This window comes from Cebus imitator, unplaced genomic scaffold (genome assembly GCF_001604975.1).
Source record: "Cebus imitator isolate Cc_AM_T3 unplaced genomic scaffold, Cebus_imitator-1.0 Scaffold8, whole genome shotgun sequence".
Classification (NCBI taxonomy): domain Eukaryota; kingdom Metazoa; phylum Chordata; class Mammalia; order Primates; family Cebidae; genus Cebus; species Cebus imitator.
The window spans coordinates 9,222,113-9,238,379 of record NW_016107323.1 but is presented as its reverse complement, the minus strand read 5'-3'; the positions used below and the strand labels follow the sequence as shown (position 1 = coordinate 9,238,379).

At 46.5% G+C, this 16,267-nt stretch overlaps 1 protein-coding gene across 1 annotated transcript in view; it reads left to right on the top strand.

Annotated features, from left to right (window-relative positions):
- The window catches only part of HECTD4 (HECT domain E3 ubiquitin protein ligase 4), a 232,540-nt gene that overhangs the window by 192,632 nt on the left and 23,641 nt on the right, over positions 1-16,267 (top strand). Inside the window, exons 55-61 of the mRNA XM_017540172.1 lie at positions 5,297-5,478; positions 6,670-6,875; positions 7,152-7,282; positions 7,576-7,781; positions 9,325-9,504; positions 13,725-15,031; positions 15,936-16,143. Coding sequence (XP_017395661.1) covers positions 5,297-5,478; positions 6,670-6,875; positions 7,152-7,282; positions 7,576-7,781; positions 9,325-9,504; positions 13,725-15,031; positions 15,936-16,143 — 2,420 coding nt within the window. The remainder of the gene's footprint in view (positions 1-5,296; positions 5,479-6,669; positions 6,876-7,151; positions 7,283-7,575; positions 7,782-9,324; positions 9,505-13,724; positions 15,032-15,935; positions 16,144-16,267) is intronic.

The following is a 16,267-nucleotide window of genomic DNA, read 5'->3' as shown; positions in this document are numbered from 1 at the left end:
AAAAAAAAAAAAAAAAAAAAAAAAAAGTTCTGAGGTAGACAAGGATAGGGTTTTGTTGATCTTTAACTCACAAATCATCTTATAACCCCCTAAAATCTAGCATGTGAGGTAGAATCTGAATTTTTCCCCCAAATTCTCCTCTGCCACTGGCCTCCCCATATCTGGAAGGGGCCCCACGAGCCATCCTTTTTGCTCAGGAAAGCTATCAGCAAGTGCTGTTGACTATTGCAAAATATGTCCCCATCTGCACAAGTTTCCATTCCCACCTCCACCACAACAGCCTAGGCCTCAGCTCTCCTCTCCACAACAGCCAGAGCAATCTTGTAGACACAGAAATCAGCTCTCCCTCCTCTAATGCAGATCTTCTCATGAAATAGATTCAAACCCTAACCTGCCTCACAAAACCTCACAGGAGCCTCTGAGCCTGGCGGCCTCTCTTCTGTAGTGCTCACACAGCAAGTATGCTTCTTCTTTAGGGATGGCCCAGAGCTCCCCCTGGCTGTCTTTCTGTAATTCAGATCTCAGTGAATAGTCCTACCTCTTCAAAAAGCTCTGCCCTCGCCATCTAAGGTGACTGACTGTCCAGGTACTCTTTGTTGTGAAATTACAGTATTTTAATGCTCTCCCAGAACCTGACATTTTTACTGCTGTTATTTCACTTGTTTGTTAACATTTGTTCCTGTGGGCTGGGCTTGGTGGTTTATACCTGTAATCCCAGCACTTTGAGAGGGTGAGGTGGACGGATCACTTGAGGCCAGGAGTTCAAGACCAGACTGGCCAACATGATGAAAGATTAGCCAGGTCCGGTGACATATGCCTATGCCCCCAGCTACTTGGAAGGCTGAGGCATGAGAATCACTTGAGGCAGAGGTTGCAGTGAGCTGAGCACTCCAGCCAAAAAAAAAAAAAAAGTCCATGTATCCCTTCCTTCTAGAATATAAACTTCCTAAAAACAGAGGTTTTGTTTTATTCTTTGCTAGAGTCCCCATTGCCTAAGCTAGGCCCTGACACACAGTGTAGACTCAAACTAGGTGCTGAAGAGGGTCCCCAAACATACATGCCTGAATATCAACATGATATTATTAAAAGCTTTTAAAGCTTTATTTAATAAGCCTTTTGGTCATATTTTTTGGCAAACATCTTTGATAGACGAAACCTGTTGACTGCTGACTAGCAACTGAGAGAGAAGGCAAGAAAGTCCTTGTACAATTACAATCAGCTTACAAGTGTGGGACATTTACTCTCAGTGTTAATGCAGTGGTCTTAGTATTGGAAAACATAGGAAACATGCCATGCAGATCTGTGTGTTCATTCAGTGGTTGGATTTCTGGTCCTAGCACAGATGTTCATCAAGGTTGTATTCTGTGCTAAAGTGCTCACAGTGGTTTTAAAGAAGACTTTGGTTTGCTGTGCTTGGTGGCACACACCTATAGTCCCAGCTACTTGGGAGGCTGAGGCGAGAGCATTGCTTGAGCCCAGGAATTCAAGGATGTCCTCCAACCTGGGCAACAGAGCAAGACCTTGTTTAAAAAATTGTTTTTACATAAGACCTAACACCATAAAAACCCTAGAAGAAAATCTAGGCAAAACCATTCAGGACATAGGCATAGGCAAGGACTTCATGACCAAAACACCAAAAGCATTGGCAACAAAAGCCAAAATAGACAAATGGGACCTAATCAAACTCCACAGCTTCTGCACAGCAAAAGAAACAGTCATTAGCGTGAATCGGCAACCAACAGAATGGGAAAAAATTTTTGCAGTCTACCCATCTGACAAAGGGCTGATATCCAGAATCTACAAAGAACTGAAACAGATTTACAGGAAAAAAACAAACAAGCCCATTCAAAAGTGGGCAAAGGATATGAACAGACACTTTACAAAAGAAGATGTACATGAGGCCAACAAACATATGAAAAAATGCTCATCATCACTGGTCATTAGAGAAATGCAAATCAAAACTACATTGAGATACCATCTCACGCCAGTTAGAATGACGATCATTAAAAAATCTGGAGACGACAGATGCTGGAGAGGATGTGGAGAAATAGGAACACTTTTACACTGTTGGTGGGAGTGTAAATTAGTTCAACCATTGTGGAAGACAGTGTGGCGATTCCTCAAGGACCTAGAAATAGAAATTCCATTTGACCCAGCAATCCCATTACTGGGTATATATTTAAAGAATTATAAATTGTTCTGCTATAAGGACACATGCACACAAATGTTCACTGCAGCACAGCTTACAATAGCAAAGACCTGGAACCAACCCAAATGCCCATCGATGATAGACTGGACAGGGAAAATGTGGCACATACACACCATGGAATGTTATGCAGCCATCAAAAAGGATGAGTTTGTGTCCTTTGTAGGGACATGGATGAACCTGAAAACCATCATTCTCAGCAAACTGACACAAGAACAGAAAAACACCGCACGTTCTCACTCATAGGTAGATGTTGAACAATGAGAACACATGGACACAGGGAGGGGAGCATCACACACTGGGGTCTGTTGGGGGGAAATAGGGGAGGGACAGCAGGGGGTGGGGAGTTGGGGATAGATAGCATGGGGAGAAATGCCAGATATAGGTGATGGGGAGGAAGGCAGCAAATCACACTGCCACGTGTGTACCTATGCAATAATGTTCTTGCATGTTCTTCACATGTACCCCAAAACCTAAAATGCAATTTAAAAAAAAAAAAACAAATAAACAAATAAATAAAAATGAATATATTTAACACTACTGAACTATACACTTAAAAATGATTAAGATGGTAAATTTAATTTTTTTAAAATTTTTATTGCTGGCCGGGTGTGGGGCTCATACTTGTAATCCCAACACTTTGGGACCCTGAGGTGGGAGGATTTCTAGAGCCCAGGAGTTCAAGACCAGTCTGGGCATCATATTAAGACCCTGTCTTTATAGAAAAATAAAAATAATTTAAAAATTGCTTTTAAATAAATAAATAGGATTTTGGAAAACAGAGGCTATAGGGCCTCTCAGCAGTGGCTTCAGAGGCATTAACAGTGTACAGTGTCCAAACAGGGGCTTTAAGTCAGACCCAAAACAAGCTCATAGCCAGGCGTGGCTCATGGCTGTAATCCCAGCACTTTGAGAGGCAAAGGCAGGAGGATCATTTGAGTTCTAGGAGTTCAAGACTAGCCTGGGCAATACAGAGAGACCCTGTCTCAGCTGGGCACAGTGGCTCACACCTGTAATCCCAGCACTTTGGGAAGCTGAAGTTGGTGGATCACTTGAGGTTAGAAGTTTCCCCAGCCAACATGGCAAAACGCTGTCTCTACTAAAAATAGAAAAATCAGCCAGGCATGGTGGCACATGCCTGTAATCCCAGCGACTTGGGAGGCCAAGGCAGGATAATTGCTTGAACCTGAGAGGTGGAGGTTGCAGTGAGCTGGCATCATGCCACTGAACTCCAGCCTTGGTGACAGAGCGAGACTCCATCTCAAAAAAAAGAGAGAGAGAGAGAGAGAGAGACCCTATCTCTACAAAAATAAGAAAAAATCAGCTAGGAGCAATGGCACATACCTGTACTCCCAGCTACTCAAGAAGCTAAAGTGGGAGGATCGATTGAGCCCAGGCGGTCAAGGCTACAGTGAGCTATGATCATACCACTGCACTCCAGTCTGGGCAACAGGACCCGGTCTCAAAAAAGCCCAAGAAAAAACAGCTCCGTCCGTGGTAACTTTGGCCTGTGAAGTCTGAGGTGAAAGCCGTGGGGAGAACCGTTTTCTCAGCTTTCCCATTCAATCCTCACCAGTTTTGCTGTCGTAGTCCTCATTGCTTTGTTAATGCAGCCAACAGACGGGCTTCCAAGGAGGGAGGAGACAGGAGAAGTGACGCACGTTCTCACTCATAGGTGGATGTTGAACAATGAGAACACATGGACACAGGGAGGGGAGCGTCATTGTTTATCCTGGCATGGGAATCACACAGACTGGTGTTGATAAGGAAGAAACCACCTATGATGTAGTTTCTTAGCCATCTTCTTTTTGTTTATCTTCACTTCGCATATACACTCATCAAGTGTTCCATGTTGGGTTGTTTCTTTAATTGCCATTACACCTAAATTTGAATTATGATACACCAGCATTAAATTTAATTAGGGTCATGAGGAATATCAAATGGCCCTTGTTGGTTCAGAGTGAGTTTGGGTCCTAAGTTGTTTTTTGTTGTTGCTGTTGTTGTTGTTTTCATTCAAGAATTTTCTTCCTAGACCAGGTTGTTTTTTTTAGAAACAGAGTCTTGCTGTGTCACCCAGGCTGGTGTGTGGTGGTACAGTCATAGCCCACAGCAGTCTCCAATTCCTGGGCTCAGCAGTCTTCCCACCTCAGCCTCCTGAGTAGCTGAGACTACAGGGCAATTTTAATTTTTTGTAGAGAGGGAGTCTCACTGTGTTGCCCTGGCTGGTCTCAAACTCCTGGCCTCAAGTGATCCTCCTGCCTTGGCCTCCCAGAGTGCTGGAATTATAGGTACAAGCCATTGCACCTGACTCCTAAGACTTGCTTAGGCACTAACTTATTCAAGTTGAATGCCGATCACCTTAAAAATTCTTCATGTAAAAAAATGCCCACAATGGTATTTTTATAATAGCTTTATTGAGATATAATTTACATACCATACAATTCACCCATTTAAAATACACAAGTCAGTGGTTTTTGTTATATTCACAAAGTTGTCCAACCATCACCACAATCAATTATAGAACATTTTCATCACCCATACCCATAGCAGTCATTTCCCATCCTCCTTTCCCATGGTCTTCTGACAACCACCAGTCTATTTTTTGTTTCTAAGCATTGTCCTCTGGACAATTTATAGAAATGGAATCCAATATATGGACCTTTGTATCTGGTGTCTTTCAGTGAGCATGGTGTTTCAAGGTTATTCCTGTTGTGGCATGTGTCAGTCTTTTCATCTGTTTGATGGCTGAATCATACTCCCATTATATAGACTTACCATTGAGTTAATGGACACTTGAGTTCTTTCCACTATTTGGCTATTATGAATAACGTTACAATGAACATACATGTACAAGTTTTTGTGCGGACATGTATTTTTATTTTTTTCCCTACAGTGCTTTTTTGAGCTGGGAAAAATCAAACAACAATATAACTAAATGTGACTTTTGCTTAAAATTCAAGTGACTCCCTTGGAATTTGGAACATTGGGCTGGAAGAGAAGCCTGACATGGGATCCTTTCCCTTCAGAACCTGCGATGTGGGGGCCGGAGAGTCAGGGATTTGAACATCTCACCTACCTTTTCCTTTGCAGGGAGCTGCTGCGCTGCGAGGCTGCGCTGGCCAGGCTGTACTGCCGCATGGCCCTACTCAATATCTTCGCCCCCAAGTTGCCTCACTTGTTCACCCGCCTCTTCCACATTCCTGCCATCCGGGACATTACCCTGGAGCACCTGCAGCTGCTGTCCAGTCAGCTCCTTGCACCTCCCCTCCCAGGTAAAACTTAGCTTTGCTGCTGTCACTCCAGAACTCAGCACCAGGCAGGCACTGTACATAGTGTAATCAGTCCCCACATGAGGACAAGAAGTGTCTCATGGTGCGCATAGGCTCACGTGAGAAATTGCACCCAGGAACTGGGATTCTCCTGGCAGGGCTTTCTCACTCTTAGATAAATGTAATGGATTACTCACTTGAGTCATTACTCTGTTAAGCATTCATCGAGCTTCCCAAGATAATTGTGGACCAAGGAAAATTAACTATTATTTAGGAAACCAGGTCACTGTATTGTTGCCAGACATTCTATTTGACATTAGATAGAAAGGGAATGTTCCCGTCATCAGTGTCTTCCAAAGCAGACCTATTTGGTTCATCATGAGTTCTGGTGGAGCTGTTTCCAAAGGCCAGCCTGTGTGCCCCTTGGCATGAGAGCTATGTGTGCTCCCCAGTGAATGCCAGGTGATAAGTCTACCCTCAGCCCGGTCCAGGACTGACAGGCCCTTTCTGTCTTCCTCTGACATCTCAGCCTCCAGCCTGCCCCCGTGATCTTCCAGCAACTAGATGGGAACAAGAGATGAGGCTGCAGGGACACCCCTCAAAGCTCACTTGCAGATCGCATTTCAAGCCCAGTCAGCATCCTGGGTAGCTGCCCTCCAGCTCACAGCTGTGGGGTCTGACCCAGCCAGGGCATATATGCACTACACCTCTACTGGCCCATTTGAGTACCCAGGGTCCACGGCCCACCCCAAGAACTTAGATACCTGGAATGCATCAAGTGTGGTGGCAGAAGCTTTGCCATGATGATCTAACAAGCTTCTCTACAGGCTTTGCCCTGAGGTACCCTGCAGGCGCCAGGGTGGTCACACAGGCCAGGCTCTGAGAACCCCTGGACCCAAGCAGCCCCATTTGATCTATTTCATAGATCCAGGCCTCTGTGTGAGATTTTATTTTAGGAAGCAGTTTCATAGCTGAAAAGAAAGCAGAAGTCTGAAGCCCATTGATCTCCTGGGTCCCCTCAGCTATCCTGGTGCAGAGGATCTGATTGCTGGCATCTGTTATCCAGGACATCGTATCCAGGATAACACTCCCATGTGGAGTATCTGAATGGATTGTTCATTGTTTGTTGCCTAGACTCTCATAGCTACTGGCTGCTTTGATTCTTGTCAACTTCTGTTTCCTTTCTGTCCCCAGATGGCACCATTAGCTCCAGCTCAATCCTCCTGGCGCAGTCTCTGCAGCATTGCATCCATTCCCAGAACTGCTCCGCCACGGACCTCTTTTACCAGGGCAACTCCCAGACAGTGAGAGAGTGGCTCAATGTGGCCATCACCCGGACCCTGCACCAGGGCGAGGAGAGCCTTTTAGAGTTGACAAAACAGATCTGCTCTTTCCTGCAGGTAGAAGTCTAAAGCTAATGTCCCTACACTGTGGTTACCGTTTTTAACTGGGAGTCTCACTGGCTTGCTGAAAATGACTCTCCTTTCCCCTCCGAATCCCATTCCTCTCTGTTTCCTTTTCGTAGAAGCTCTTCTGCTTTATCTCATCTGTAGCTTGCTTCCTTCCAGAGGACTAGTTAGTCGTTTGGCTGATTTCCTGGGCCTTGTGAGATGAGAAGATGAGATGCTGTCCCTGTGTTTAGCCCATGGCTTTCCTTATTCAGTGTCTCTTTGCAGACAGCACCAGAGCAGTTCCCCTCTGAAGAGTTCCCAATTTCCGAATCCAAAGTCAACATGGACGTGAATTTTCCTGGGGCAGCTTTTGTTGTTGTGTCTTGTAAAGAAAGTCAATCTGGATTCCGCAAAGAGTAAGTTGTCTGTTCTTAAGAAGATGGTGATGGGGAGAGGAAAGCTAAATGAATTCTGGTTAAACTTCCCAAGGAAAACAATTAAAATCACTTTGATTCTTTAATGCAAATGACTTATAGTTCTTTCCATATTTCTATGTTTGGGGAATTAGTCTATAAAGAATGACTTTCTAAAGTATGGTGGAAATGACTTGGGCCCAGTTCTCATCTAATGTCCCCTGGTGAGAAGCCAGTGCTGCCTATCCCTGTGTGTGTGCCTGGACCCTGTATTAACACCCATCCCTCCTTCTCAGCTCCTCTTTATACAAGGCACCATGGGCACGGGTGCTCGTATATGGCCTTGGCCACAAAGTGAAGCGAAATGGCCAGCTGAACCTTATTGAGGCCGCCTGTTACCCACGGGACGCATCCCCGGCCAACACTGGGCTCGCACCTCCCCCCACCGCCGACCAGTACCCCTCTGTGGTTCTTTCCACAGACAGAGTCCACATCAAATTGGGTGAGTCTCCAGGAGCTCGTGGTGATGAGAACAGCTAGAAATCATTCTCTGCTTGCCTTCTTTTTGAAGCTACAATGAATTTTGTACCTTGCATGTTCTAATTCGTATTGATAAAGAATAGGACTTCTTGGGACTTCTTCTAAAAGAAACTGCTGCTGCTTTTAGAGGCAGTAAATTAAAAGACTTGTCTTTCCTGCTTAGGGAAGGCCTGGCAGATGCTGTCCAGACTACAGTGATTCCCTTTCTTTTCACAAGTGTGTGCTGAGATATGCCTGTTTAGAATGATATAACCAGAGCAATCATATTCTTACAGCAGGCTCAGGCTGTGACAATACCAGTTGCCATTCCTTGAGTTCTCATTAACCCAGTTCTCAACATCGTTCCCTGGGGCACTGGCCACTGTGAGCGTCTGCTCCTCCTCTAACTGGGAGCTTGATTGCTCTCATCTCCTGGGCATTTTTTGAAGCCTCCAAGGTTTTAGAGTTAGATGAGGGCTCTGCCTCCGCATGCCTTGAAGCTGTCACTGCCTGTCCTCTGTATGCACCAAGGCCTGCTGGCTCTGTGTCATCACAGGCCTCCACTGCTCCTCCTCAGCATGCTTGACAGGAAAAGACTGACACGTGTTTGCCAGAGACAGAAAACACGTGAACTTTTAGCCAAAGTGATGGGCCTGGGCTTCTCCACAGCCCCAATCCTTGAGACACTGCATCTTAGGGAATGAAATGAAAGGACATTTCTTAAGTGATTTGATCATTGCTAAACAACTTTACAGTCTTTTTTTTTAGTTTGTTTTTCATATTTTGCCTATACTAGCTGTTTTTCAAACTTTACATTTAAAACAGGATCTCTGTCATTCCACTATTATCACCATGTAAGCATTCACCCCAAAGTACACAAGCTAATGTGGTTTGCTCCTGACTTGTCCAAAGCCTCTGATGCCCTGGCTTGTGTTTGACTGGTATTTATAGAGAGGTTTGGGGTACAGGGCTGGATGTGAGGGGGATCAAGCCTTGGGACCATCTTCCTTTCACTGTAGACAGTTTTGATCACACGTAGTTCACGGCAGTGACAAAAGGTGATAAAAGAGAATCAAATCCAAGGTGCCAGTAGTCTTAAGTCTTGGGGGCCCCTTGCTGGTCCACTGTATAAGCATAATGGTCTTAGTGAGATTGCAGCCATACCAAAGGACTAATTATTTTTTTGTCAAGCTGGGAATATCCCAGTGAGGCATCTTTTAAAGTATGACTTACTGTTCCCATTTTGGTTGGTATCTAACTGAATGACAAGTGTGTGTCCTCCTCTGTTCCCATCGTGCCCTTCGTCCCACCCTAGTAAGTGTACTCCCTGGAAGGATGGCCTCCATCTCCTCGTGTCCCTGCAGCCCACTGTCCAAGGTGTCAGGAGTTATGTGTTCTCCTCCTGAAGCAGATGAGTGGGTAGGCTCTCCAGCCCTGTTTCTACCTGCACACCCAGCAGGTCCTTTTGTGGGTATTTGGATCAGCTGCTGCCAATCACCTGTGTTCTTCCTGGGTGTTTCTTGCAGGGGTGTCTCCACCTCCTGGAGCGGTCCTGGTGTTACATTCCCTGCCCCTGGAGTTCCCACTGGCTATGGCCTTTGCAGAGCAGCTGCTTTCCTGGAAATCAGAGGACAGTGAAGGGAAATCCGAAGATGAGCCTGACACCATTCCAACATCTGTCCTCCTGCAGGTGGTGGAACTACTAGGTGAGGCTGCCTTCCCTGGGGATTGGAATCTAGGGTGGGAGTGCAGCTGGCATGGTACCTGAGAGAGCTTGCCAGGTGGCATAGGGAGTGGCCACAGTAGCCCAGGCAGCTGTAGCCTCCTTCAGATTGCTGTCATTTGAAGTGGGCTTGGGGAATGGATCTTAAGGTACAGCCTATACTCCCAAATCCATGATTTGGCAGGTATTTTCATTATTTTGAGGAGGGGCAACTAACCACAAAAATAAGATTAACTTTATCCACTTTACTTTAAAACAGAAGTTTAAGTCATTATTGTAACTTTAGGTGTGAAAGGTGCTGTGGAAGTAAACAATGTTGCAAAATCAAAGGTTATAACTGCATAGTTCCTCAAAGGGTCAAAAGGGTTGCAGAACTCATGGAATGATAAACATAAAAATTGTGCATTTTACCATATGCAAATTTGCCTCAACAAATTCTAGGCCGGGCGCGGTGGCTCAAGCCTGTAATCTCAGCACTTTGGGAGGCCGAGGCGGGTGGATCACGAGGTCAAGAGATCGAGACCATCCTGGTCAACATGGTGAAACCCCGTCTCTACTAGAAATACAAAAAATTAGCTGGGCATGGTGGTGCATGCTTGTAATCCCAGCTACTCAGGAGGCTGAGGCAGGAGAATTGCCTGAACCCAGGAGGCGGAGGTTGCAGTGAGCCGAGATCGCGCCATTGCACTCCAGCCTGGGTAACATGAGTGAAACTCCGTCTCAAAAAAAAAAAAAAAAAAAAAAAAAAAACAAATTCTAAATAAATGTTAAACTTTAATCAATGATATGCCTGCTTAGGTGTTTAGGGATGAAGCATACTGATGTCCACGACTTACTTTGAAATAATAAAAAAGTAAGATGGGTTTGTGGATGAATAGAGGGGTGGATAGATGTGTGGTAGAGTAAATATAGCAACATGCTTATGGTGTAATCTAGGTGGTAAGTACACAGGTATTTGCTGTATAATTTCATCAGGTTTTCTGTATTTTTGGATTTTTTCATAATGTTGCAGGGAAGAAAACATCTCACACTCAGATGCCTTCAGGGTTCAAACAGATAAGCTAAATGAGGGAAATAAAGAGGAAAGTTGGCGGAGGAGGGGGAAGGGCTTTGGTGAGCTGGAGGCACAGGGGACACTTGCCCTGTCACCTGCTGCTATAGGAGAACATGGCCCTGCTCCTGCAGAACTGTAGTTTCTTATTTCAAGAAAATCCAGGAATCCAAATGTTATGTAAATTTCCCAATTTTTACGTGTTGGCAACCAAGTCAAATTCTTTAATACACCCTAGGAGGGCAGAGCACAGTGGCTCACACCTGTAATCCAGCACTTTGAGAAGCTGAGGCAAGATGATCACTTGAGTTCAGAATATGGAGCAACATAGCCAGACCCCATCTCTGCAAAAAATAAAAAACACCCAGGGAGTGGATCAGGGGAACGTAATCAGGGAACACTGCCTGAGAATGAGTTTCGGCTCATAGGCCGCCATGTGCAATTTTGGTGAAGAATTCTCTCCAAGGTCATCTTACATGAATGTTAAATGGTAGAGCAAAGACAACTGAGGTGACATGAATAGATCTGGCACCTGAGACCCATCACTGTGCCCCAGCAGAGAGGGGAGCATGGACATCTGTCCTCTGTGAAGGTTCTATGAGAGCCCACGTTCCAGGACAGTCACAAACTCGTTTCCAACCAGATTTCGCAGGCAGTGTCAGTCCTAAGAGAACAGGAAGCTTGGTCCCCTCATTGGTAGGTGCTGGACTTAGTAAATCAGCTTCAGCAGGCCCTTAGGATTCCCCTGGACAGTCATCTTTTATCCTGTACAAGAGCCATCTGGATGTAGTGAACTGCAGGCTTTCTTGCAGGATGAGGGCTCAGCTGGCTCAGTGGGATGCAGGCTTTAAATGTTCATGATCCCTAATCAGGTCTGACATACATGAGCTTTCTCTCTTTCCACTGAGATCCAGGTCACATGAATATGTGAATGAGATATGCATCTGGTACAAAGGAGACCTTGGCACAAATGTATGGTCCATCTTGTGGTTCTAGACAGTGTTTCCCAAACTTCAGTCATTATCATGCCACCATTATATGATTGTTGTCACATCCACAAATTGTGCCTATCAGCATTTATTTACTTATTTTATTTTTTTGAAATGGAGTCTCACTCTGTCACCCAGGCTGGAGTGCAGTAGCGCAATCTCGACTCACTGCAGCCTCCACCTGTGGGTTCAAGTGATTCTCCTGCCCCAGCCTCCCAAGTAGCTGGGATTACAGGCGTCTGCCACCACACTTGGCTAATTTTTTTGTATTTTCGTAGAAACAGGGTTTCACCATGTTAACCAGGCTGGTCTCAATCTCCTGACCTCAGGTGACCCACCTGCCTTGGCCTCCCATAGTGCTGGGATTACAGGCGTGATTGAGCCACTGCACCCAGCCAGCATTTATTTAGCAGTTTTTATTGCATTCAACACCTCCTTTTTTAAAATTTAAATTTAGTTTTAAAGAAACCTTTACATCACTTCTGTAAATACAAAATTAGTATCCCTTGGCATAATTAAAAGATATCGATAAAAATAAATACAGGCCAGGCCTGGTGTCTCATGCCTGTAATCCCAGCACTTTGGGAGGCTGAGGTGGAAGGATGGCTTGAGCCCAGAAGTTTGAGACCAGCCAAGGCAACACAATGAGACCCTGTCTCAATCAACTCATCAATCCATCTATCCATCCATTCATATGTACATACATTCAAAGAAAATAGTTGGCGTCACAAAAATCTAGCTGAATGCTGTTCACTGTCAAAGGCACTGGGACTCTGGCTCACTCTGTTAAGAATATGCTTTGGCTGTGTCCCCACCCAAAAAGAAAAAAAGAAAAAAAGAATATGCCAGCTGGCGGGGTACGGTGCCACACGCCTATAATCCCAGCACTTTGGGAGGCCAAGGCGGGTGGATCATCTTGAGGTCAGGAGTTCAAGACCACCCTGACCAACATGGAGAAATCCTATCTCTACTAAAAATACAAAATTAGTCAGGCATGGTAGTACATGCCTGTAATCCCAGCTACTTGGGAGGTTGAGGCAGGAGAATCGCTTGAACCTGGGAGGCAGAGTTTATGGTGAGCCAAGATCGTGTCATTGCACTCAAGCCTGGGCAACAAGAGTGAAACTCCATCTCAAAAAAAAAAAGAATATGCCAGCCTTGGCCAGGTGCAGTGGCTCAGGCCTGTAATCCCAGCACTTTGGGAAGCTGAGGCACGTGGACCACTTAATGCCAAAAGTTCAAAACCAGCCTGGCCAACATGATGAAACCCTATCTCTGCTAAAATTACAAAAATTAACTGGGTGTCATGGCACACGACTGTAGTCCAAGTTACTCTGGAGTCTGAAGCATGAGAATTACTTCAGGTTTAACTGGGAGGCAGAGGTTGCACTGAGCCAAGATTGCCCCACTGCACTCCAGCCTGGGCGATAGAGACAGACTCTGTCTCAAGAAACAAAAAAACAAAGCAGCTTTAAAAATTATTAAAGAAAAAAATTTAATTAAAAAAATAAAAAGAATATGCCAGCCTCATGTCCAGGCACAGTGGGTCACACCTACAAACCCAGTACTTTGGGAGGCTGAGGTGGGAGGATCACTTGAGCCCAGGAGTTCTAGACCAGCCTGGACAACATGGCAAAATCATGGAAACTGCCTCTACGAAAGAAAAATAATAATACAAAAATCAGCTGGGCGTGGTCTCACACACCTGTAATCCCAGCTATTCAGGAGGCTGAGGTATTGCTTGAGCATAGGAGGTTGAGAGGTTGAGACTGCAGTAAGCTGTGATTGTGCCACTGCACTCCAGCCTGGGTGACAGAACAAGATCCTGTTTCAAAAAAAAGAAAAAAGAATATGCCAGCCTCAAAGAAAGGCTTTCTTATTGGCAAAAATCAGGACTAAAAGAGGAGTTTAAAAGGAATAATATTTCAGTGTGCTGTCACCTCTGGAGCCGACCTGCCAGCTCTGAATCCTAGCTCTCTGGTAGCTGTGTGACCTCCAGCCAGGCCTCCACCTCTGAGCCTCTGTTTCTCCATCTGTAAGAAGGAGCTGAATTGCATAGTCACTGTTCACAGGGTTGTTATGAGGGTTGAATCCAGGCTCAGAACGGTGCCTGGAACATAGGGAGTGCTGCATAGTAATTGCTGTTATTTTCATTTGCCGTAGGAAACTTCCTGTGGACCACAGACATGGCGGCCTGCGTAAAGGAGCTTGTTTTCCATCTCCTGGCGGAGCTCCTGCGCACGGTGCATGCCCTGGAACAGAGACGGCACCCTGCTGGCCTGTCCTCTTCCATTGCTCTCCAGCTGAACCCCTGCCTGGCTATGCTGATGGCCTTGCAGTCAGAGCTCCACAAGCTATACGATGAGGAGACGCAGAACTGGGTCTCAGGCAGCACTTGTAGGGGCTCTGGAGGGGTGGTGGCTGGCGACCAGGGCAGATTCTCTACATATTTTCATGCACTTATGGAAGGGTGCCTGGCGGTGGCCGAAGTGACCCTGCCTACTAACATGAGTGTCACAGCCAGCGGGGTGACCTCAGCAACCGCCCCAAATCTCAGCGACTCATCCTCCTCCTCCTCGTCCTCCCCAGGACAGACCCCACAAAGTCCCAGCCTCCTCTCCAAGAGGAAGAAAGTCAAGATGAAGCGGGAAAAGGCCTCCTCGTCAGGCAAGCGCCAGTCCTCCCGCACGGTGGACTCAGACCCCACTGTGCTCAGCATCGGAGGCAGCAAGCCCGAGGACATGCTGTGGTTCCACCGTGCACTCACCCTGCTCATCATCCTCCGCCACCTCACCAGGAAGGACCCACAGGGGCTGGGCGTGACAAGTGATGCCATCGCTGATGCCTGCCAGGCCCTGGTGGGCCCCACTGCCCACAGCCGCTTGCTGGTGATCTCCGGGATCCCCACCCACCTGGATGAGGGTGTGGTCAGAGGTGCCATCCGCAAGGCCTGCAACGCCCATGGCGGGGTCTTCAAAGATGAGATCTACATCCCATTGCAGGAAGAAGACCCCAAGAAGCCGAAAGACAAGGCCGAGGGCGGGGACGGGAAAGCCGAGCCTGAGAAGACACTGGCCTTCCCCAGCACAGACAGCATGGAGGTCAGCACATCCAGCAGCCTGACCCCCGCCATGAGCATCAGCGCCTCTGCCTCCACCAGCCAGGCCTCCATCTGCAGCTCCCAGGGCATCTCACAGACCATCAGTGACCTCTCTGTGGATCCGCTGCCCGCTGGCCTCGAGCTGCCCATCCCTCCAGGCCTGTTGGAGCCCCACGTGGTGTCCAGCCAGGAGAGCCTAGACATTTCCCTGTGCAGCACTGGCAGCCTGGGCAGCCTGGGCAGCCTGGGCGAGCCCCTGGACAATGCAGAGACGGCCTCAGTGTCAGACATGGGCTCCATGTACACAGTCACTTCCCTGGACAACCAGCCCCTTGTGGCGCGCCCCATCAAAGGCTTTGCAGTCGTGGAGGTAACAGCTCTCAGGCACGCACAACCGCTAAATCATGACCGATTTCAATCCCCCAAGCCTCTTTAAACCTTCCAAAGTTATTTCCTAGTAGATAATGGTGGAGCACTTGAAGGCTCCCTGGGGCAGCCCTTGGAATGAACCAGTGAGTCTGCTTAGGATGACATCTCTGAGAGTGGTACCACGTCCAATGTCACAAAATAAAGGAGGCAGAGGGCTCAGGGCCTGACCTTCCATGGTGGGTGAGTGGATGCCATCAGTGCATTCTGACTCAGCCCCATCATATCTTCTTGAGTGGCCTTCGGTTCTTTTGGGTGCTGCCATTGGCAGAAGGGATGTTCACTGAGCACTGTGAAAATAGACTCCTGCCATTCTGAGTTTCAGATGACCTGAATGCTGGCAAATCATACTTCTACTTCCCATGTATTTCCTAGGCCTCGCTGTTTAGAAATCCTGCATCAAAGCCTTTCTGTACTTTTGTATAATAGTACGCATAGGAAGCTTGCATGCATTACTCTCCAGCGGGTTTTGCAAGGAGGGCTCAAGGATCAACCAGTTGATTTCTTTCCTAGAATCACTTCTTTGAATCCATCACCCTCCTTTGTGGGGACTTCCTCAGAGCCAGGCATGGATTTTTACTCCCTGGGAATCAGAGTAAAGATTCTGATTCACAGACCTGGCCGGGGTTTAGCAGCAGAGATTTCAAGTTGAGTCATTTGCTAAAAGTCGCTGTTGTTGGCCTGTGGGAGAAAGTTCCCCAGGAGGTCCAGCTCACCCAAGTGGGGCAGCTCTCACATCTCTCCAGACCAATAGAGAGTTTCCAGGAAAAGGTGGGAGGGAGAAGTTCAATCACACTGAATGACTGGTCGTGCTACTCAAATCCTGACCCTGTTCTCTATTCACACAGATAAGATCCCGAGCCAAAGTTGAGAAAATTCGAGCAAGTTTATTTAACAATAATGATTTGATTGGTTTGTCAAGTTTGGATGGTGAAGATGAATTGATGGAAATGTCAACGGAAGAGATTCTAACCGTGTCTGTAGTAAATCAGAGTCTCTTTGATACTCAAGGGAGTCCAGGGTTAGAAGATTATTTCAATGATAAGTCAATTAAAGGTGGGTTCTGGATTTTTTTTTTAATCTGTAGACTTTTTGTGGAGCAATTTTAGGCTCACAGATAAAAAATTGTATTAAAATTCCTCCCCTCCCCAGTGTCGCCTATTTTTTTTTTTTTTTTTTT